We start from the raw sequence: 24,754 nt of genomic DNA, 5'->3' as shown, positions 1-24,754 counted from the left end.
AAAGTTCTGAAAAAAAACTGCTTTAAAGGTAAAAGTTTTACAAAATGTATTTCAGTTTCTCAAAAACGAGATATAATATATAGGTGCGTGTATATATATACGTATAATACAGCAAATATTGAAAAATATTTACACGCAATACGCATATGACAATACCTATCAAACATCGTTGTTGCGAGGTGTACCGCGTAAAAGTAAACTTAAATTTGTCACCCATCTACTTCTAGTACACCTAAAGTTTCTTGGGACTTTGATATGGTTTTAGAGTCGTGCACAGTGACTTGCACAATAGAATAGTCGAGGGTTTTTCAGTAGGATTGCAACCATTAAATACTGGGCAAGTAACGTTCCGAATCATAATTCCGATCTCTGAGCACGGCGCATAGCACTAAAATTAGTTTTTTTACGCTTTTAAAATCATAATTCATGCTTGCTGCTTTATTTATGAAATAAAAATTGCAAAACAGAAAAATTACATATATAACGCATAACAATAGTAGGATCATAGAGATATTACTTTGGACCATGCAGAGACCTCCCAGGTAGAATTACATGGCTTTTCCAAACATTTTTGAATTGAAGGGGGCCTTTTAATTGATAGACATTCTTTTAGTGGTTGACTAGACCAAGTGCCATTTCCATTTTGTTTTCTACATGCTACTGATCTTCTTTTTCGACCTAAACCACAGATTGTACTACAACTGCTCCAAGCAGATACAAACCAACTGAAAAATAATTTTTAAGTTGATTAGTAAATGAAAATAAGAACATCCATGAAAAAAAACCTTAACTGTTTTATTTCTCAATCAAAATATTTTTTTTTATTTACTTCTAAGATAACAAAGTAAAAAGATTCAAACCCTTTTTCACATTCTTGTTCATTACATACTTTTGAGATCACATGAGGCAACTTTGCACCGGAACATTCAGTTTCTTCCGCCACTCTTACAAAATGTTCATTCATGTACAAACACTTTGGTTTATCTTGCTGTATCAGACCTGACAGAAACATAACTTAAATATCTCTTTGTGTTTGTGTGCGCGCATGCCTGCGCGCGTATTTGTGTGTGTTTGTGTTAAGAGAGAGAGAGAGTAGTGAGAACGACCTATTTTCGTTAAAATCAGAATAATTTTGGTGTTGAGATTCCCTAGAGCCAGCACACCTCAATTCAAGTAATAAGTTCAGAATTCAAGTTCAGAATTCAAGTAACTATCAATAAGTTGATCAATCAAGACCATGGCAAATCAATGAAAGCAATTTCAACAGAGTCAGAACACGCAATAAAAAGCCATACGAGACAGAAAGTACAATTCATGTCTGAATGAACACGGGAAAACCACCTGAACAAGTTCCTCGATATGTTTAAAAACCCAGAACATAGTTTTTTAGGATAAAAAAGATTATTAATAGTCTAATGGTGAAGATAAATGACAGATGACTATGTGCAGCCTCTTATGATATATAAAGATTTTATACGCTCAATTGAAAAAAGTGTGAGTACGTTTGGAGTTTGAAAGAGAAATCTTATGCCTCTTCAAAATTTTCTTAAGACCTTTATTAAAGCAACTTTTTAACGAAAAAAAAGAGAAGATTTCAATTTAGCACCTCCTCCACAGAAAGCAGAGCATTTTTTCCATTCTCCTTGTATCCATCCATAATGACCTTGCTTTCTGGTGAGTTTCTTTGAAGTGGCATTCAAAGGAAGAACATAACGATACTTTACCCCAAAGTTAAAATCATGAAACAGTATCTAAAAAAAACCTTGTTTAGTGTAACTATAAAAAAGAAATATTAAAACAGTGATGATTTAATAAAACAGTCAAAGATACTGTAAAAAGTACTTCTAGATAGTAGAACACAAATTAAAATTTAGAAAGATAAACATACCAAATATACTTAAAAACATATTTTAAACTATTGCATAGTGGTCCAAAAATATCTCCTTTAGTTTTACTGTTATGAACTTTAAATTTATTTTAAATTTAACTCATTTTTCCTTAGGTCTATTATGGTTAACATTTTTAGAATGATTAAAAAAACTGTTAGTCTTGTGCAACAGCGCATCAAGGAATTTCCAATGGTGGATGTTTCGTTTTTTAAGAAAAAAATGAACAAAATAAAAAAATAATTAAATATAATTAAGCTTTTTTTTTATTAAGAATTCATTTTCATTTTTATATATTAAAAAAAGTTCAATTAATTTTTTAACAATTAAGCAATTCATAAGAATTACTTTCAATTTACTTACAAAAGTTATTTTCACAAATACATTTTCTCACAAATGAAAAAATTCATTAAATGTTCATAAGAAATGATCGCAGAGGTGTGTGTTTTAATACTCAAAACACCCTGTTCAGACATCTGAATTTTAACTGGAGTCATATTGGAATATAAATCTATCTGTTTACAACAGTAAATTGTTTTGTTGTTTATTTTTTCAACCTTTTCTTTACATTTGTAATCAAAAGGCCTCTGTTCTTCATTTTGAAGTCAAGACTGAACTGTCCAAATTAGCATTGCATATTTATTTTATTACATACTTCAGTTAGATTTTTCCTGAAGATTCCTCACAATTTTGTCAACCTAACTAACTTGTTTAAAGTTAAATTGAAAAATAAATCGTTTGAAAGGAGTGTTCACAATAAATATGCTATTTTTGCACACTATAACTTTAGATTCATATTTCATACAACTCCTGTTAATTTTAGGACACTTTACATTGATATTTTTGGCATAGCTGTAGATCACCAAGCATACAAAAGAAAAAGAAAATTTGTAATATATGTAAATTTTGTCAGCACTAAAAAAGTTAAAACTTATGCAGTAAACATTTCTTTAAAGCAATATTTAACAATCAAACCATTATTTTTATCTTTGCTTGTGTTGGGCCAACACTGTAAAAGAACTCTTGTGTCGCTTTTCTCAGGTAATAAATAGTTGTTCCATTAAAAATATACTTTCCAGGCAATTCAATCATACCATTGTTGTTAATACTAAATGCACCATGTTCACTCTTTAAAGCTAAAACATTTACTGAGTGACTGAAATTTGTGAATGTCATTAATATACCAAATCTACTAAACATCTTCAATATCCAAAATACACAAAAAACTTTTTTAATATACTAAACTTTTTTTTAACTTAGAAAATTACAAAAAAAAGACTATATATAAAATATTTTAAAAAAAGTTACGAAGAAGAGACAAAGTAATATTTATTTTGAAAGCTTTATTTCAAGTGGCATTAAAATACTCACCCAAAAAACTTGTGCATGGCTTCACCTCCCAAACTAATAAATTCATGGCTCCTTGTGGGATATTTACTGCATCAACATAACCTAAATTGCAAGGATAAAATCCCACTTGCAGTTACTTAAGTAAAAAAACTTCATTCTTGAAAAAGAGGAATTGTGGGTTGTAAGAGTGGTGTAAATAAGAAGAATTATAAGAATGATGCAAAAAAAAAAAAAAAAAAAGATACCTGAAATTTTTATATAACCAATAAAACTATATAATTTCTAAAGAATACTTTATTAACAAGCATACCTCTACCTAAAGGCTGAGTAAACTCTCCTTCAACAAGTGTGCATGCATCACCAACTCCCCCACAAATACCACAAGCATCCACTTCTAATTTTGAATTCAACTGCTTATCACACCCTAACTTTTTGCACTGACCATCAACACAAATTCCCCTCATTTCTAAAACCCAAAGGTTTTTTATTTCTATTTCAAAAGGTTACAGAACTTGAAAAAATTTATTTCTCAAACATTATAAATACAGGATAACAAAATAATGTAAAGAAATGGTGACAATAGTGATGTTTGTTTTACTTTTTAAATTTCTCTACCTTTATCATCTTGAATATACTCCTTTACAAAATCTAAAAAAAGTATTAAGTATCATATTTTTAATTGAATTATAAGCAATAAATTCATTCATCACAGATAACTATAGAACAGTATGAATAAATAAAATAAAGCAAACATAGACACCTTGGTGGCATGGAGTTCCATCAATAACTTTTGATTGAAACTTAATAGGAATATTACTTGATTTGTTTATGGGTTGACAATACAATGCACATGGTTGAGTTTCATTGTAAACAGGTACCATTGAATTGTTACTGATTTGTAAACACTGTGATAATCGAAAAGGCACAGAAGTTTCTGGACATGGCTGGTTGTTACAAGTCTTATACTTACGATTTGATCCAATACAATATCTTCCTCCATTCTTTGGTCTTTAGAGTGAAAAAAACTTTAGTAATTAAATTTGATATAGCTTGCAAACTTATTTTAAATAAACAGCAAATTGAAGTTCCATCAAAATCCACTCCATTTCTTATGAAACAACTGACTTGTTTGGATGTTATACTCACATAGGATTGTTACAGAACCGTTCTGCATAAGTAATGCCTATTCCACAAGATCTACTACAAACAGACCAATTGCTTAGTGGACCCCAACCTCCATCCAAAATATTAGAGGTGCCTGTTGTAGTATTAACACAATGACCATAGATGCAAAACTGTTGAAAATACAGCCATAAAAGGAAAAATAAAAATATCTTCAAAAAAGTAAACTAGTCTAAACAAAATTGATTATAAACTATGTCTTTTTGATATCAGTATCTTTCACTTTTACAAAGCTGAATTTAATAATACACAATCCAGAATTTTTTTTTAACCTACAGTTTGTATAACTTAAACTACTTCTTTGGTATAGAATTCATTAAAAGTACATTCATCTATTAATAGTAAGGACATGCAGTTAACAGAACTGAACCATTATTTCAATCATTTCCAAACAAACAAAAAACGAATCAAACTGAACTAATCAAACCTCTTTGAAAATAAAAAAAAATTCTAACTGAAACAAACCAATTAACAAACCTTAAAAAATCCAAAGGTTCTTTTTAAATTAATACTTTTATTTACAGGATATTGGGATACCAATTTTGAAATTAAAAATGCAAAGAAACTATTTTTTTTGTAAATAATTCTATTTTAGCATTTTTAATTTAACTAAATCTAAAAAAATGTGTATCTATTGTGCAAGAACACTGGTTTATTAAACTTACTCAAATATGGCCCATAATTTTTATTTTATCTATTTCTCATGCCATGAAAAATGGAATTCTGAATTTCAGTATGCCCTGAAAAATGGAATTCTGAATTTTGGACCACCTTAGAGTAAGAAAAATGTGAGTTTTAGATATTACTGTTTAAAAGTAAGCTACTTATATTTGTCCAAAATCAAGTTTAAATGTACATTTATTTGTGTTGAATTTTTTTTGTTGATTTCAATTCAAAACATATTTGTTTCCAGAATGAGGATACAAAACCAGCAATCTAATTAAGAAACAAAAACTGAATGAAGATAAGAATGTGTGTGTGCGCGTGCATGTGCACGCAACACATGTGTGTGTTTGTATGTGTGTATATAAATACTTCTGTTGACCTAAAATTTTAAAACCTAAAATTACTTTTCCGTTATCACATTTTGTCCCTGGTGCAGCTGGATCTCCTTTAGAAACACACTCAAGACCTTCTTTGGTTTCACACCACAATTGATCACAAATGGTTGTTTTTAATGCTGTTTTCTATGAACCATAATAAAACATTAAAACAACAAACAAAAACTAAAGTTTAACTAAAGTAATTAGTTGAACTTTAATTGAATAAAATTTTAAAACTTGCTTTAAAGTGTGCACAGTGCTTAGCCAAAGCTCCATAGTGCTGCTTGCATTGAGTATCAGGATCATAAATCTGTCCAGGCAACAAATCTAAATTCTTTTGGAACTTTGCAGAGAATGAGTTTTGTACCCAAAGGCAGTAACTTTTGTATGAACTAAATATGAACTAATATTATCAAAAGCTTCATATGAAAAAAGTAATGAATAATAAAAAAATATGATCAATGCACTAAGATATTTTTAGTTAAATATGTTTTTTTGCTAACTAAAATGTTAACTAAATTGCTAAATAAACTGTTAGATTATTATATACCACAACAAAACTGAACCACAATTTAGAAATAAATACATAGGAGTTTTCCTACTTCCCCCCCCCCCCCCCTTATTTGTTTATTTATTTACTTTTTATAACAATTTGTATACATTAGTTTAGTTACTAACAGCTCAGATAACAGGCCAGTTAACATTAATAGATAAATAAACTATTAACAGCCCAAAATATTCTTCTAAAAATCCTTACGAAAGAAACTCCACTAGTTGCTTTTTACTGCAACTAGACCATTTGAAAGGTAATTGGATTGGTACTGGCCATTGTGATGCCATAATATAAGGATGACCATCTGAAGAGATCATGCAGCTATTGTCAAAATTATCATGAGTCATACCTAAACTGAAATAAATGAAACAATTGGATTACTTCTTATTTTACTAATAAAATTTTTAGAAATGCCACATTATGTGTCACCAAAATTTCATTAAAGTGATTAATTCAAACAGAAGCCAATCAGCTCTGACAACCTAACTACAAGAACAGCCAATAATATTACCAAGATATTCAACTCAAAAAGCGTTAAATGTCCTACTTGCAAACAATTTTAAAAAAAACAAAACTAATGAACTGTGTAAAATTAGTTTATATTATATCCAACATTCATTTTTTGATATTTTATCAGAAAAAAAAAATCATCAGAAAACATGATTGATTTTTAAAAGTTGTTAGGGCTATACTGAAACTTTAAGATTTACTTAGGAAGTTTTAGGGAGAAGAACAATTATTAGTTTTTATGAGTAGTGCCAACTTGAACTAGGAAGAAACAATTTGTATCATAGTAATATAAAATAAAAATTTATGCACAGATTCAAGTACATTTTAACATATTGGCATCCGGCATTAGATTCTATTTTTATAGCAAAAAATAAAGTAAACCTAAAGCTAGCTGAAACTGTGTGACATCTTTACATAATGCCAATAACATGCCACAATTAACATTCTACCATTTAGAATAAAATTGTTATAAAAAGGTTTATGTAAAAAAATTAAAATGAACAGTCAATTAATCGGATTGTTTTCAAGCTTAAAGTATTATTTTTGACTTTAGATACCTTTTCAGATTCCAAAACTACACACTTCAAAGCATAATGAAAGAAAAACTTTATTGAAAATTTTTTATCTAGCCTAACAGTACAAGTTTTTTTATGGCAGATAATTCTGCACTCTTTTTTGTCAGCACTTTTAAATTCTTTTTTAAAACATATTTCTTTAGTTCAGTTCATCTATCATTTTTTTCCTTTTAACAATTAGTTTTTTTAACAAAGAACTACAAATTTATAAATAAAGTATTTCTATAAAAAAAGACAAATCACCTATGACCTAGCTCATGAGCAATTGTGTATGCTGTATTCAGCCCTGTATCCTCTATTAATACACATTTACGATTTGTAGTGCATGCACCTTCATTATAAGCAAAGCCAATTGTTCCACAAGGTTTGTCTGAGTTTGCACAAATATCTTTTCTTGAATAAAAAAAAAAAAGAAAGAAATTAATGAACAAACATTTTGTGTAGTTAATAAAAAAAAACAGTTTCAGTTTTTTTTGTTTCTGATTTCTATGATTATAATTATCTATCACCAAAAAAAAAAATAATGAAAAAAAACTGATGCTTTGCTTCAAATGGAAAAATGTCATTTATGTTAAATGAAATTCATAAGTGTAAATGTTGAAAATGCATGAGGCTTCAAAAGAGTAATTTCATAGCTACACCAATAAAAATGTAAAGTTCTATAAATCTTTTTGAACACAGAAAGTATCATTGGCCCTTTGAAGTTTCAACAACTTACCATATAGTAATTTTATTACATTAAGATTTTAGCTATTGTAATAAAGTATTCATGTTTATATAAATCAAAATTCTCAAGAGCAATTTAAGACTAAAAAACAACCTGGATTCTTTTACATAAGAAAAGTTGATAAACTAAATTAAAACTGACTTTAATTGTTTTGAATCTTCAACTATACTTCAATCAAATACATTTGAGTGTTCAAAACTTTTGTGCAATGCTGTACAAACATTTCTGAACACTTGAACATGGAAGGTTAAGTTTGAAAAACTTATTACAAAAGACTCAGGAGTATTAAAAAATTATTATAAACTTTTTTAACAAACATACTTTAACAAATATAACTTATTTTAATAAATATAAATGATAAAGTTTGCCAATACAAAGTACCTTGTAAGAAGTACAGCAACATCATGTAAGTTTTCAGCCTTAAAAGTGATTTCTTGATTTAACTGCCATTGGCAAAAACTATGCAGTGTTTTGTCACCATTGTGAAAGGTTGTGAAATTATACTAAAAAAGATATTCTTACAATAATATAATTACAATGATTAAAGTTATGAAGAACAATAACACTATTAAAAAAAAATTATTTCGTTTATATAAGCTCTATAACAAGATTACTTAATCTCCATAAAAGATGATAACTCTATAAAACAAGATAACCTAACATCTACAAAAAACACTCAACACTCTAAGCAAGATAATCTCACCTCTAAAACCAAGATAACTCTATAAAACAAAAGATAGCCTAACCTCTATTAAAGAAGAAACCTACTAGATCAGAATGAAGTATAAGAATCCTGGAAACAATTATTTTGATATTGACACCAAGGCTAGTATCACTGTAGATGTCAGATACCTGAAAACAAAAAAGAATTTTTTTAAAGAGGCCTTATAACTAGCCTTTAAATTTTTTTAAAAAGCAATAGAGAATATATTTCAAAAAATATAATTATTTTTTCTTAATTATGATGTTAGAAACCATTTTGTAGTAAAGCTTATTTTAAAAAATCTATATTTCAAAAAGAAATACACATATGCAACTCTAAATAAATATATATAAATGATTAGTTTGTACCATTTTCATCATGGTCAGCACATAGTTTTCTATTGAATCATGACCATGAAAATTGACTACATATTTATCAACAACAACAAGAACTTCAAGAGTTGCTTGAGAAATGTGCACTGGAGTTTTAGCTCCTTTTCTTTCATGCTTTATATCATACTCGCTTTGTAATTCTTCAATAAAAGTAATCTCATCTACAAAATCTACTAACAAAAAGCAAAAGATATTATCAATATGACTATACATACATACATACATACATACATACATACATACATACATACATACATACATACATACATACATACATACATAAAATTGTGATAAATACATATATATTAACATTGTGATACACTATAACTCTATGATACTGCACAGAAAATATCAGTTCATTTGTGTAAAATTTAATGGTCTCCTAAAGTTATATTCCTGCACTAGCAGGAGCTCTATCTTCTGAAATGGTAAAACCATTTACCATTTCAGAAAATAGAGTTCCTGCTAGTGCATTGCAAAACGGTCCAAGTGATCATATTGTCATGCTTTATGATTCAACTTATTTGGTTTATTTTAAAATCAATTTTTTGCAAGGTCAATATTTTGATTGTTTAGTTTTGATTAGAACTTTCAAAACAATTTAAAAAAACTATTTTTTGAATAATTTTAAGGAAATTTACTTAAAAGGGACTATATTTGGTAAAAAACAATAATATGCTTTGCTAACTATCTTGTGTATGTGAGCAGAATTATTATCTTTAGGGCCTATGCCATACTATAGGTGTGAAAATTTAAATCCTTTTTCTATTGTAATGAATTGTTAGCTGACTGTTTGATATCTGCAGGGTTACTTTTTAAAAACACTTTTTACCAACATTAACAGATCATTATGATATTGTCTTTTTTGGATAGACTTCAAGATAAGAACAAGTGGCAGCTGATGCAACTTTAATACTACATAAATCTTGGAGGTATGGTTCAGAGATAATTAACTTATGCTTTGACATAATGGCATAAAAAACTGGCAGACATTTGTGGCCAAGCACTCTTCTAGCGACTTACATGAGCCATAATCTTATTTGGGTGGTCTGCTGACACCATGTTTGAAAACTGATGTATGATGTTTTTTGTGTTTGCTTTGGTCTGTCCAATAGTCTAGTAGTCTTGTTTTTCAAATAATTTAGAAATTCAATGATCTGTTTCATCATAAAATAGTGCTGCCACTATTTTTTACATATCTGTCTAATGGTCCAGTAGTCTTGTTTTTAAAATAATTTAGAAATTGTATGATCTGTTTCATCATAAACTAGTGTTGCCAATAATTTTTTCATGTAAAATGTCAAAAGCGTAAGTGTAAAATGTCGAAATAATATCATTTTCCTAACCAAAAAGCATTTTCTAACAAAAAAAAAACATCACTTTATTTTGAAAAAACTTCATCAAACATTAGACAAATGTTTAAATGGTATTTGCTTCTTTAGAACTCTTTTCTTCTAAATGATTTCGTCACTATATTTTCAAAATGATTTCGTCACTTTAGTTTGAACAAACTTTATCAAACACAAGACTGAGAACTTTTTACTTCTAAAGAAAGAAATACTACTTAAACATATTTGTGCTAGATTATTTCAAATTTGGATCAACAAATTAATCTTTGCACTGGAAGTCAAAAGGTGTTTTTTATCATCCTTACAAATCATGACGAGTAAAAATTAATTTCTTTTTTTTTTCAAAAACCATATTTTCAAAAATTTGAATTTTTCTGTGTCGAAATACCCAAATAATGCCAAAATGCCATGAAATACCATTAAGTCAAAAAAATGTCAAGTTTCCAAAATTTAGCATTCACTGGACAGATCACAATGGATAGCAAGAGCAGTCTACTGCATGAAGATTGAAATTCTCTACAGCTAACAGCATGTAAATTGCAAAAGCAAGCAACACAATGATTCAACAGATTCCTTGTTACTTTTCAACTGAACTTTTTCACTATTTTAACACAGCTTGTATCAACAATGAGAATTAAAAGAAAATTATTGTAATATTGTATAGTTCATATACTTTGCCTATTATCTACAGTGTACTTTCAATGTAGGATATATATATTTCTATGAAGTGTTTTTACAGAGTGGTTAAATGCATTTTTAGTTCGCATATTATTGTATAATATATGTAATCAAGAAAATAATTATCTATGAGCTTTTAAAAAATTGACTTAGAAACAATTACTTATGAACTTTATAAAGTTGGTATTGTAACACTAGTATTAAGAATGTTAGAAGGCTATTTGGAAAATACTAGCAAACAGGCTATATCAATTTTATAATGATAAAACTTAGCTTTTGGGGACCTCTAAACATTATCTAAATGAGCTGAAACTTTGTGTGTGTGTTGCATAATGGTGTGACGGTAAAAATTTCTTGGAAGACTGACATTTTTAAAAAAATATTATTTGTGTGACCTTAATATATATATATAATATATATATATATATATATATATATATATATATATATATATATATATATATATATATATATATATATATATATATATATATATATATATATATATATATATATCTATATATCTATATATCTATATATAGGTGACATAGATTTTCCTTCAAACTATTTTGAATTGAGATGCGCAGTTTTTTAGCTCCCTGAAAAATTGTGAAAATGTCACTTAGAGCCTCTTGCCTTTCAGGTATCGATATAGTCCTCTAACGGATTTTAAAAAGATTTGAGATATTTTTTTTTTAATAATATACAAGCCTGGCTTATAATTATAAGCTGAGATATTATCTCAGCTTGCAACAGTAGGCGGGCTTGTATATTATATGTATTCTCCTTATGCATTTTGGACTCAAAAAATTTAAAAGATTTTCAGTCGTTGTCGGAGAGATCCCAAGGTTTAGCCTTTAAATCATTACGCTCGCGGCTAAAACATTCGGATGGAAATTCGGCCTTTAGCATCTCATTCGTCACTTTTCAGGTTTTCCATGCACCAATAGCATTTAACTAAAACATAAATTAATCTTTGATTTTTTGCTTTAGTAAGTCCTCATACAACATAAAGATTTTAAAAGAATTAATCTTTAGAAAGGAGAAATTGCTTTGAACCAATAAGAACAACCAGGTAATACCCGCAAGTTTTGGCTTTGACTAATGAAATATTTGTTTCCTTTTATTTAATCACAACTGTGACTGAAAGTGGTAATGTTAATCTTCGATAATTTTCTTCTTTTGTAAACAGACTTTTCTTCAATTTAAGATTATTATGGTTTAGTTAATCAACTATCATCCAATCAACCGTGATTGAAACTTGATTTGTCTTCAGCCAAAAAAAAAAGCTGATTTTTAAATTTATAACAAAATTTATTTACCTAAATGTTTATCGTCGAACACAGAAATGAGTTGGGAGGATAAAGCAGTTATTGATATCGTAAAGTAAAAAATACACAATCTCTGTATCATTTTTTTGTAATGTATATTGAAACACGATAGATAAGCCAGTTGTAGAGCCTAAAACTTTGCGTTGACGATATCGTAACTTCCGCTTCCTTTTTTCTAAAAAATCTCTATTTTTAAAGAATCATATTTCACAGTGCTTTATTGATTGGATTAATCCAACGTTTTTTAAAACTATCATTTTAAACTCAAAGAAGAAAGAAAATAAACATCAACTAAACTTCCAGAAAAACTTTAAATTCTCAGCATTTACTCTATTACTAAAAAATGTAACAAATGTTAAAAATGTCAATATTATGGCCGTTTTTAAATTACTTTAACTTTGATAAAAAAAAGTTTGTTTAAATATGATAGTAAAATCGTGACAGCAGCAATTTGTTAATGTTAAAAAGTTAAAGTTTAGGTTTTAAAAGAATTTACATTGCTGTATACCATTAAAAAGTTTTTTTAATTGAATACAAAAAATTTTTTTATTTCTTAAAGCTACTTTTTATGTTGGTTTAACATGACAGCTTCCGTGTTCCAAGTAAACGTATGACGTAACACTTTACGAATACATTGTAACAAAAACGTTATGACGAAAATGTTGACGAAAACATGTCTAATTCGTTTTGACAAATACATTATGACGAATATTGACGAATTAGTGTCAGTAATTGAAGTCAGATGAATACTGACTCTGATTTAACTAAATCATAATTCTCTTAACCAGCATCTTATAACGTTTCTTGAACAAACGTTAAAATTAAAAGCTGATTGCTTCTTATCTCACAGATTTTCTTCTTTAAAATAGGTTGCACTGAAATGCAAAATATATAATCATAAATTATCAGGCACCGTTTCATTTTTTGATTTCATTTCACGAGTAACATGATCTAATATGTAAAATGCTAAAGCTGTAAAATGAATCAGAATTTAATAAAGGGATTAAAAGAACTGTTTTTGCCAGAAATGTTTTTGTTCATTTTCATAGTGGTATTTTAAATGTTGACCGTTGTGATTGAAAGTTGACAAACTTTTTGGGTAATGTTATTTTTCTCACTTTTAAGCTTTCAATGGCCATATTAACTCTTGAAACCTTTACGTTCTTTAACGATGTTTAAAAATACAGCATACAAAACCAATGTAAAAAATTGTTCTTTTTTGTATTTTGGGTGAAAGTAAACAACAAATAAAAAACAACATTTTAAATAAAACTTCGTTTATAAAATTCGAAAAAAAGAACGTTAACATTAAACGTTTCACCTAACGTTAAACGTAAAAAGTAATTGATAAAAAATATTTATTAAGATTTTCTAAGCTTTTTTATTAGCTTATAGCGTAGATATACTCCTCTAGAATTTGCTATTCTCAAATCTTGTGCTACTTTTATCAACTCAATTTAGATAGAGGTTTGTTCAGTTGTAAAGTTTTACCAGCTTTTAAATTTTGATGAATCATTTTATATTTTTTTATCTTTTTCAGTATATTTATTTTTTAAATGATTTTCACATAATTTTTTTAGAAATTTAAAACAATTTTCATACATGTAAAAAATGAACATTATATAGTATTCGTGGAATGATGTTTCAAGAGGGAGAAAATAGCCCTTTGTTAGTTCGAGTATTAGAGAACTAGTATTTGGCAAACCTGGATATGGGAAAACAACGCTGTCACTTAACATGCTAATTAACCTAGGATGGCTTGATTATAATAGAAACCTTTTTCAACCTGAGTATCAAATTTTAAGGAAAGCGTTTGAAGAGAAAATGCCAAAAGATACTATATCTCAACTTTTTGATAATACTGAAGCAATAATACGATCATGTTCCTTCATTTATTGAGGCAACGAAGTTAAAAAATGTAGTGAAAAATGGGATATTGAAATACAGTTTTTTTGACTCTGGAGTAGAAATTTCAGATCCTCGTGACAAAAATAAAAACCTAGTCATTTTTTTTAGACAATTTATTACTAAAAAGTCAAAATAAATTTGAATCGTATTACACTCGTGGTGGACACAGTAATGCAAATTATTAACTATTTATCTTGCGCTGAATTATTTCAAATCTCTAAGACACATTATACTTGAGAATACAAGCTTTTATTTATGTATTTCCGCAAGACGCAAAAAGTGAAAATCACTTTTTTATGATCCCTTAAGCCAAGACAAATTAACAAACGAATTTAAGAAATTATGAAAAACAGCTTTTAAGAAACTATAAAGGTTTCGTCGGTATAGATCAAATTAGTAAATTAAGCCATGGAAAATAAAGATGTGAGTTGGATACTTTTTATTTTCCGGAGCCTATTTTTAGTAAACAAAAAAAATAATTTAAAATTTTTTTCTTGTATAAAAATAAAAAATGGATGGAAACTGATGTGAAAATGCTAAAGTTATTGAAAGAGATTAAGCGAAATTGAATTAATAATAAAACATAATTTAAAACTAAATTTAACTCTCCATTGACAAAAATAAGAAATACTAGAGTGCACAAGTAAATTTAAAAAATTACAAAATCACTTAAAAGCGACAATAGAGTAACTATTTAAATGAGAAAAACTTATGTAACTAATAATTTGAAAGTGGAAGGTAGTCTTTTGGGCGCAATAGCAGGCCTTGCAGCTAGTCTTCTACCAACTATTGCAAAAACTGTATTACTAGCACTTGGAGTTGGGATTCTATATGGTCTTGCTAGTACTGATGCTCAAAAATTTAATTGGGAACGGTTTAAACCTTAAAAAGGGTAGTCGTGTTTATCAAATTGAAACTAATGGAAAAGGGTTATATTTCCATATAAAGGATTAGGTATTGGTGGGGAGTTTGACAGTGTAGGTATTGGATTATTTCTAAATAAGAAAGGAAATTTGTATAACGGAAAGGGACTGCTATTAGCGACAAATTATCCCTAACTAATTACAAAAATTATATTTTAAAAAGATTTTGATTTATATAAAATGCTTGTTTATGAATTTATTTACTCTCAAATAGTAAATTTCGATCATGCAATATCCAGTGCTGAAAAATTTGATTAAGAACAGTTTACACCTTAAAAAGGGTGGTTGTGTTTATCAAATTTAAACTGATGGAGGTTTTTTTTAAATCCATGCAAAGGATTTGGAATTGGTGAGCGAGTGAGCCCTCTTTAACTGTGTAGGTGATGGATTTTAATTAACTAAGAAAAGAAATTTGAATGTTAGGAAAGGGACAACATAACCTTTTGGTTTAGTACTAGTTATATGAATAATAGCTTGATTCACAAGATCCTTCTGATTTAAGATTTAAAATGGTCTCGCACGCTCGACAAAAATCTATTAGATCAAAAAAATATTTTGCATATGTTTTTATAAAAATTATTCTTATTCATAAACTTATTTTCGTTCCAGTAGTAAAAAAGAAAATCATAACTTTATACAGTTTTTAAGGTACCGAATCAAACTAAAGGAAAAGGCTGCTGTTAAGACATTTCCGTTTTCATCGAAGATTTTTGCCAAACATATAACAATTTTGGCGAGTTCAAGCAAGGATATATGATTGTGTTTTAGTGCAACAATGTAAATGGAAATATAAATGTTAGTGTTGAAACAGGTTTGGAAAAGAAAAAAGTGTCTTAAAGCAAAATTCTATCTGAAAGCGTTGACAATATTACTATCAGTATACAAAACAATTTAAGTACCTTATGATGCTTCAGATGCTTCTGTTAAAAAAAAATGATGGGATTTGTTTGTTTCACTATTTCGTGTAATATTACGAAAAATGATTGGAAAAATCATTCTAATAAAACGAATCGAAAAATATTTTTGGTACATAAAAATGGAGATTAAACAAGAAGTTCAAGAGTCTCATCAAATATTTACCCAGCATTAGCAAGTGCGCCTCAACCAATGGAAAAACTGCGGGAGGCAGTGGAGGTAGCCACCTCCCGAAGGGGTGCCTAGAAACCAGGCGCTTTATTTATGCGAATATGTTTAAATAAAATATTTTTATATAAATTAGATTCAATTTATTCAAATCAGTCATATATTCAAAGTAATTGAGTTTGAACCCATTGCAATTGAATAAATTGTGATGGTGGCAGACATCATTAAGAGCATAATTCATCACTATCACATATTCACATCACTCACTCAGGCGATAGATATTTTGTTTACTATTTTACAAGCGACAGAAGTAGTTTTCTGATGACTTAATTGTTGTTGTCTTTTGGGACGTAAACAATTCTAGTTTTGATGCCAATAATTAATTTACAGCGTAATTTGAATAAATAAATCCTGTTAAAAAAAAAGTGTACTATAAAGTCTGAATACTGTAAGCGCTGTGGAGCGGCTGGTTTTGTATGTCAAATTTTTATTATTTTACTAGGCCTACACCGTGGGAATGGTTGCTGGTCTCTAACGTATATATATATATATATATATATATATATATATATATATATATATATATATATATATATATATATATATATATATATATATATATATAAACATAAATAAATATATATATATATATATATATATATATACGTTAGAGACCAGCAACAGATCAGCATACGGCGACAGTGATCTTGTCTCTCTACGCTGGCAAATTAAAGCTTGGTGGTGCTGCACGCAGAAAACTTGATTAGGAGAAGCAAACTACAGAAGGCGAACTTTTGAAGATGATTCCAAAAGTCAGTAACTATCTCTATGCTCAGCCTAAATCGTCTAATTTGTCTTCTCAAAAGTCAAACACCGTCGTATCTTCAGAAATTTAGGATGAAGAAGACCAGGAAGGCGTGTCCATAGAGGACACTGAGTCAAAGAAAGAAAATAACGACAGTGCACAATTGGCTCAGATGACGAAACAAGAATGTGCATCTACAGGTCAGAATTCTGACGAACAATCAGATATAAAATTTCCTCCAACGACCAACATTGTCTATTTCGGAACAAAATTTCTTACAGTTTTTGAGAAGCAACTTATTGTCAAAGCTAGTTTACTTTAACCGAAGAGACCATTTCCAAAACAGACTTAAGGTGTCAACAAGGGTCATTGTTTCAGCGAGTATTTCTGCAAACGCAACACAAAGTCTGGGTTGTTATTACAAAGAATATGGCTGTCTTATAGTGCAGTTGCTGTCAAGTGCTACTGCACCCTGTGTTGGCTTTCTAGCGAAACACCTAATCATGCTTGGACTAAAGGTACAAATGATTGGAAAAATCTGTCGCGCAATATCAAAAGGCGTGAGAACTCGGAAACACACGTCGATGCTTGTGAGGTAAATACTTGGATGAGTAACGCTACTGTGGATCTCTTTAGCGATAAACAGATAATCGAAGACCAAAAATTCTGGCGGCTCGTACTGGACTGCATTGTGCATCTCATTATTACACTATCTAGATGCAATCTGGGATTTCGTGGTGACCTCCAGCAGGATGATGATGAAGTCTTACATGGAAATTTCCTACAACTTATTGATTTGATTTCAAGGTATGAACCTGTGCTCAAGAAACTACTGAAACAGCAAAAAGAGTTAACTAAATATCTTATTGAATACATTCAGAAAGAAATCATCGAAAATCGAAGCAGCAGATTTTAGATGAAATTACTGAATCTCCATTTCGCGAGGTTAGAATTATTTTGTTCTATCTCCTATTTTAAAAGTTGGGAGAAACTGAGTTACTAATTTTAGTAAGTAATGATTGCTTTTAAAATACGCTCAATTTTACAATTTTTTTTTTAAATAATTTGTTCAAACATAAATTATTTAAACATAAGTTATTATTTTTTTAAAAATTAAAGCTAAAATTTTAAATAACTTTTACTTTAAGAAAAAAATCAAAAACTTTCTCCTAACATTTAAACTTGGAGATAGAACAAAATAATTCTAACCTCGCGATTTGTTTGGGTCATTATGGACACTAGAATGGATATATCGAAAACTGATCAGCTGAAGAAAGTCTTTCGTTATGTAACAGTTGTTGAAAGTAATGACGGAATGCCAGACGCTCTGAACATTAGAGTCTTTATTAAACTTCAGCGAAGTCGAAAGCCAAAAAAGAGCAGATTTAACTGCGACCATCGTTGCAGAAATAGAGAGCGTCACAGAAATTTGCAAAATTAGAGGACAAGTATATGACGGAGCGGCCAACAGGAGTGGAGTGTACCAAATGCCCAATATATTCACTGTGCTGCGCACATATTAAATCTGGCGATTAAGGAACGCTGTTAAAAATGTTAAGGAGTTGAGGAATTTTTTCGGTAATCACATCATAAAGCTCTGATCGCTCTTCATAGTCGATTCGTTTACGTCATGACGCTGTTGACTTTGTTATCACTCAGTGGGAAGAATAGTGAGGAAAAGTGTAAGGTCGCATAGTTGCATAAATATTTTAAATGCTTTTCCTCAGTCGTAACTCTGATGTGTGACATGACTGCTCTGCGAAGTAATTGTGAAACAACATTATTCAGCGCCAAGGTGCTGGCCAAGAGTTGGGGCATCAAGTGCGACTTTACTGATAACAAACGGGTTTCCCGCATGAAGAAGTTCTTCGACTAACTTTCGAGAGATTATAAGCTTGATTCGCCTGAGAGACGCTTTCAGGTTGAAGTGTTCAACACTATTATTGACATAACCACTAGCCTGCTGAACGTGCGCTTCCAGTCCCTGAGAGATACTGACGCACTTTTCCAATGCATAAAATCAAAGATTATAATGGATAAGAGTGTCGACGAATTGCTGGAACTGTTAATGTTCTTGTGAAGGAGTACGCTGATGATATTTCTGACGAACTCTGCGACCAAATGATGCTATTGAAATTAACGCTCGGCGTGAAACTGGCCGACATTAGGACAGTCAGTGAGTTAGCAGATTTTCTGCTAATTAAGAATTCAGAACTGTCATCCACCTTCTCAAAAGTTATTAAGGCATGCCTGTTGTACTTTCCCCTTCCGGTTACTTAAAAAAAGTTAATTAAAACATACTTGCGTAGCACAATATTTCAGGGTCGGCTAAGTTCTCTGGGAATACTGTCAATTAAGAGTCAGCGCCTTAACGATCTGAACTTAGAAAAATCTGAACTAATAATTTATCAAACTATTAAATTAATTAATTTAAATAAATTAATTAATTTAATTAATTTAAATAAATTAATTAATTTAATTAATTTAAATAAATTAATTAATTTAATTAATTTAAATAAATTAATTAATTTAATTAATTTTAATAAATTAATTAATTTAATTAATTTTAATAAATTAATTAATTTAATTAATTTTAATAAATTAATTAATTTAATTAATTTTAATAAATTAATTAATTTAATTAATTTTAATAAATTAATTAATTTAATTAATTTTAATAAATTAATTAATTTAATTAATTTTAATAAATTAGTTATTTTAATTAATTAATTTAACTAATTCAATTAAATAAGTTAAACTTATTTTACAAAAATAACAGAGGGAAAAAAACCCGGAGTTAAAGGAATGAAATTACTAATAAAAAATTGGTAAAAAAAAAACATTCTTTTTACCTGTGTAAAATGTCCTGTTACTATTTTACTTTAGTCAATCGGACGCAGGATAAGTAAGGAGGCAACCTAACTCTTCATACAAACCGCGATACACTCTAAAAACTGTTGAAGATTGCGAGGCAAAAATCAATATTTAAGTTTATAAAATCATATATATATATATATATATATATATATGATTTTATAAATATATATATATATATATATATATATATACATATACACACACGCAATGCGCTTATTAAGTAACGCAAAAAACCATAGAGTTGCATTTTTGAACAATGGAACTTTGACACATCTTTTTATAAATACACAACTATCCAAAATTGGTCCCAATCTCAAATTTGAGGACGAAAAAATTGACCGATGGGGCGTTAACCTGAAAAGTCTCAGTTACCACCAGATGTAAAAATTAAAATCTAATCTCTATAGCCAAACGAGAAAAACACATTTAAAGTTTTATAAAATTTTGCGTTACTGATCGCACTTGGAGCCCCGTTGTAAACCAATTTCGCTCTTTTTAACTTTTGAGATATGGACTTTTTAAAAAACATCAAAAATTCTTTACATATATGTATTGGCTATAATATGACGAAAAAGCAGCTTTTTAACACTTGTGGTTTGTGCTCAGGGACATAAAGTATGGGGTATGTCACTAAAAGTCTCCCTAAAAAAAAGAGACAACGGATGGTTTACGTTTTTATTCTAACCTTATTATCGACTAAGGAAGTTTCAAAATTTAATAGAATGAAGCCTTGACATGTATCTTTCAGGCAAAAAAAATAGAAGCAAGATATCTTTTATCTGCGTAAAGATACAGCTCTTAAAATAGGAATCTCGCCTTTGAAAAAACGGCCCAAATATAGGAGCTTTTTGTGGCTTTTATGCTTTTTAAAGATTCAAAGTTACATCAAATAACTAATTTAGTAATAGTATCATGTGACTAGTGAATATGGGATTCTATGGTTGTAAGACTTCACATTTGTGTGTACTTTGTATACAAAATGGTGCTTGTTTTGTCTAGGTTTGTATAAAATATGGGGCAGAAAACACATAGTTAGAGGCATTTTTTCTAATTGTTTTGAATTTAAAACATAAAAACCAATTTATGTTTTAGTTGTAAAACCCACAGGTTTGCTTTGTTGTTTTTGTTTAAAATGATTGACCAAATATTGAATATAACAACAACTTTTTTTCATATTGTAAAATTTACTTTTGAATTGTGAATTCAAAATTATTTGGGAATTTGTAAAACAACTCCAAAATTAATTTTAGTATCAAGTGGTATTCGTGAACTGTATTCGGTCATTGGATTGCCCTGTTTACTTGCTCAGTTTGAACTTTAATAAAACTTCTGTTTTTGGTATGATAAACTGCAAATTTTTTTTCAGTATTTGTCAATTTTTATATGCCATTTATATGCCACTCAACCTTTGTAAATCTGCCTTCATACTTATTTAATATTAGCATTTTCAAGAATATCGGGCAACTTGACATTGCGTTAATGTTTTTTTTAACGCAGTGAATTGTGCTGGTTTATTTTGTAGAGGATTGGTAGTGAGCATTCATTTCAGCAAAGCAAATCAGGAATCGATTGGTTCTATAGGTTTAAAAAAAGGTAGAAAAATGAGCTGACAAGATGAGTGTCTGAGCCACTGTTAGCAAACATGACATGTGCATGTAATCCACCTGTGATGACTTCTTTAAAAAGTTTACACGTTATGTTTGTTTTTTTTCTTGTCATAGCATACATAGATAGAAAAATTTAAAATGTTTACATCATAAAAAAGTTTCATGTTTAAAATATTGCTACTCAATGGGGGTGCAATAAAAAATACACTACAAAAAAATTTAAGAGTTTGCTTAAAAAAACTTGTTAATACAAAAAAAAATCATTTGTTTATAAGTGGCATTACGTTTTCGCCATATTCTCCATCATAATTTCCTGGTGTCCAATAGTTACATACTACATAGACGGTGTTATCATTATAAGCACGACCACATCCGAGTTTTGAAGTTGATTTCCATACCACCTGAAATAATCATTTAGAAAAGAATAACAAATTGCGCATATAAACGCAAGAAATGCCAAAACAAAACTTTTCGACGAGTATTTTTTTAAAGTATAAATGACAAAAAACACTCTGGTAAAAAAAAAGGATATACTCATAATAAAATTAAAAGCAATAAAGTTTGGTAATTAATCTGTGTTGATTATTTAGATTTTGGTATCTAAAAGTAATCAATTAAACATCGAATTTTTGTAATTCCGTAAATAACAAATTAAAAGGACAAAGTTCTATCAGTCATTTGAAGCAAGTTTAAAATGATTTATATCTTCAAACATATAAAGTTACGAAATCATGCGAGAGAACTTAGTAAGTCGATTACACTCTCCAGTATTTTGTTTCAATTCTTGGGGGTAAGAGAATGAAAATGCTATCTTTTTTAACAAAGTTCGCGTAAGGTTGCTAATATTGTACCGATGCCTCTATTGTACTTTTAACATAACTCGTTATTTTTACAACCCACAAAAAATTTTTTAACTTATTTTTTATCTTTGCTGAATGAAATTAAGTAGTCAACTGTTTTTTTTGTCATCCAACTTACTTAAGGCCAGAGTAAGCTCTTGCTGGTTTTTTATTGGAGATTTCTTATTTTAGGTTTTTATGGCTAAAAGCGTATTTCACTAAAAAAAGCAGAAGATATGATTTGTTCAGTGTACTTATGTTAAAGAATAATTTATCTAAATTCAAAATAAATACCTAGAATTTTAAAATATTTTACTTTTAGTCGGCAAATTTTTTAATTAACTGAATGTTAGATTAGTTGCGTAAATTGTATCTCAATATTTAGTGTGGTTGTTTTTAAAACAGATATAGTATATGTTGTTTTACATTATTTAGTATAACTATCTTTAATACCTACCTTCCTCCTCTATTCTAATCTTAGCTAACCCATTGGTAAACATACAATTTAAATAAGAATTGTACCATATGTGGGGATAACTGTTTTCGGCATTTTCCAGAAGAAAACTAAAATTCAAGTTGCATAGAGTTTATTAAAGCTGTAAAGTAATTGAAATCAAGAAAGTGGTACAATATTGGATTTTAATGGTACAATTAAGGATCTAGTTTTCTTAATTGTACTCTTAGCGCTATTTTTTTAATTTGATTCTTCGAGACTTAACGCTTTTTAAATTTTGAGTTTTTTTAACGTCTTTACAACAAACAATCCCTAAATTATGAAATCCATTTGAAAATCCATGTTTTCACTCAGTAGATTACCTACATTTTTTAGTTTTGTCTTAGCGGGTACAATATTGGCAGCCTTACCCTAAGTAAGTTTTTATTATTATTGTTATTATCATCATTATTATTATTATATTATTGTTATTATTATTATTATTGAAGGTCTCCTGAAACAAGACATGCAAAAATAGAAACGACTTATAAAGTAATAAGTATTCGAAGACTTAATAGTTGAAATTTAAAACGAGACAGTAATGCTATAACTTAAATAAAAAAATGTTGGAAAAAAAGAAATTATTCTTTTTACTTGTGTAAAATGTCCCGTAACTGCGCCTCCATACTTTTCTTTTGCATTTTCAAAGTCCCAATCATCAATCTCTCCATACCAACTTTTTACAGCATCTTCTCCGGTTGGTGCACCACTTGAATCGGAGGCCGAGTAGAGATTTTCACCAGAATCTTGATCTTTGCTGTGCTCGAATATCCCAGTACTTGCCAAATAATCCGCCCATTCCTGCGCCTTGTTAATCAAGTCCTCACTTAATGATAAAGGTGGTACTCCGTGTAAACTTCGATAATAGTTGTGAGACTGGAGAAGAGTTTCAGAAAAAGAGTCAGTAGACGTTACAGGTGTTGTAGTTGTAGTTGTTGTTGTGGTTGTTGTTGTTGTTCGAACAGTGCTAGGTATAATTTTTGAATTACCTTTGCATAAGCATGAGCAGTCATTTTTGATAAATATTTTTTTACCACGCTTGCTTGTCTCACATTCAACACTGCGTACTTTTACACATGACTTTTTGCAGATCTTAATGAATTCATTACAATTCGCAGAAGTTAATTTCTCAAATATATTTTGTTTAATTTCATAATCAGTTTTTACAAAACAAAAAGAAGCAATATATATCAAAGCGAAACACGAAAAGCCCATGCTTCTTGCTCCAAACATCGTCGGTAAGTTTTGGTTAATAAACTTAGCCTGTAAAGAAAATCTTTTTATATAGGCTTGGCCCTAATAAATATAGACTGAATTTCAATACTGGGTATTTTAATACTGGCTTAATACTTTTTATTGAATTTTGGTCTTTTTGTTAAGTTATAATATCCTGATATTAAATGCTCGATTCTGGAATGAATAGCTTTCTCATCTGATAAAACCAAAGCCATAATCTGTTTTATGGTATATTAGGCTCATTGTTAAAAAAAGTAAGCTTTGTTTAATCCAAAAACTTCATTTGATTATAAAAAAAATGTCGTAACATCAAATCTATTTATCTCAAGTTTTTTTGGAACTTTAGATTTCTTAGTATTTTCTTGAACCCCGCATCCTTTAATAGTTTTATAACAACTCTCCGAACTTTCTGTTGTTTACTTAAGTGAGAGATAAAAAGCCATTTCTTTATGCATTAGAACCTAAAATTCTGATAGTCTTTTTAATTCTCATTAACTATGTTCGCTGGTGTAGAACCTTATAATATCTCAATACCATAATCTTTCGAAAGAAAAAGTAGCTCGTTAACATATTAATATTAGAAGCAATATGTTTTGCAATAATCTCGAACCAAATGGCTTGATTAAACGTTTACATGACAAACAAGAGGATTATGAAAACCATATATACATACATATATATATATATATATATATATGGTTTTC

General features: G+C 29.0%; 2 protein-coding genes across 8 annotated transcripts in view; both read right to left on the bottom strand.

Moving 5' to 3' along the window:
- Positions 1 to 30: 30 nt before the first annotated feature.
- LOC145187458 (A disintegrin and metalloproteinase with thrombospondin motifs 7-like) lies at positions 31 to 12,473 on the bottom strand. 7 transcript variants are annotated; one of them, XR_016451063.1, is made up of 18 exons: positions 12,271 to 12,473; positions 8,898 to 9,094; positions 8,595 to 8,678; positions 8,208 to 8,329; positions 7,343 to 7,492; positions 6,219 to 6,368; positions 5,703 to 5,853; positions 5,489 to 5,605; positions 4,383 to 4,531; positions 3,997 to 4,244; positions 3,852 to 3,884; positions 3,547 to 3,702; positions 3,258 to 3,338; positions 2,862 to 3,022; positions 1,607 to 1,751; positions 890 to 999; positions 518 to 725; positions 31 to 388 (listed from the first exon to the last, which is right to left on the bottom strand). XR_016451063.1 is itself a non-coding variant. In XM_090082889.1 (18 exons), exons 1-18 carry the CDS (start codon positions 12,359 to 12,361, stop codon positions 233 to 235), a joined length of 2,532 nt encoding a protein of 843 aa, XP_089939015.1. In that variant the 5' UTR covers positions 12,362 to 12,473; the 3' UTR covers positions 31 to 232. The 7 variants fall into 7 exon arrangements, 6 of the variants coding, with proteins under 6 accessions (XP_089939015.1, XP_089938996.1, XP_089939005.1 ...); XM_090082889.1 differs by having other exon boundaries at positions 861 to 999; positions 3,553 to 3,702; XM_090082870.1 differs by having other exon boundaries at positions 861 to 999; positions 12,271 to 12,472.
- A 9,223-nt stretch (positions 12,474 to 21,696) lies between these two features.
- The window catches only part of LOC149893399 (uncharacterized), a 30,750-nt gene continuing 27,692 nt past the window's right edge, over positions 21,697 to 24,754 (bottom strand). Inside the window, exons 3-4 of the mRNA XM_090099130.1 lie at positions 23,409 to 24,110; positions 21,697 to 21,883 (exon numbers count right to left, since the gene is read on the bottom strand). Of these exons, the coding sequence (XP_089955256.1) occupies positions 21,743 to 21,883; positions 23,409 to 24,110 (843 nt within the window). The 3' untranslated portion in view covers positions 21,697 to 21,742. The remainder of the gene's footprint in view (positions 21,884 to 23,408; positions 24,111 to 24,754) is intronic.

This window comes from Hydra viridissima, unplaced genomic scaffold, assembly GCF_058129835.1.
Source record: "Hydra viridissima isolate aposymbiotic clone 2 unplaced genomic scaffold, HvirCarnegie_v1 scaffold_1, whole genome shotgun sequence".
Lineage (NCBI taxonomy): Eukaryota > Metazoa > Cnidaria > Hydrozoa > Anthoathecata > Hydridae > Hydra > Hydra viridissima.
The sequence above is the reverse complement of the archived record's forward strand: the minus strand, read 5'-3'. Positions and strand labels throughout refer to the sequence as shown.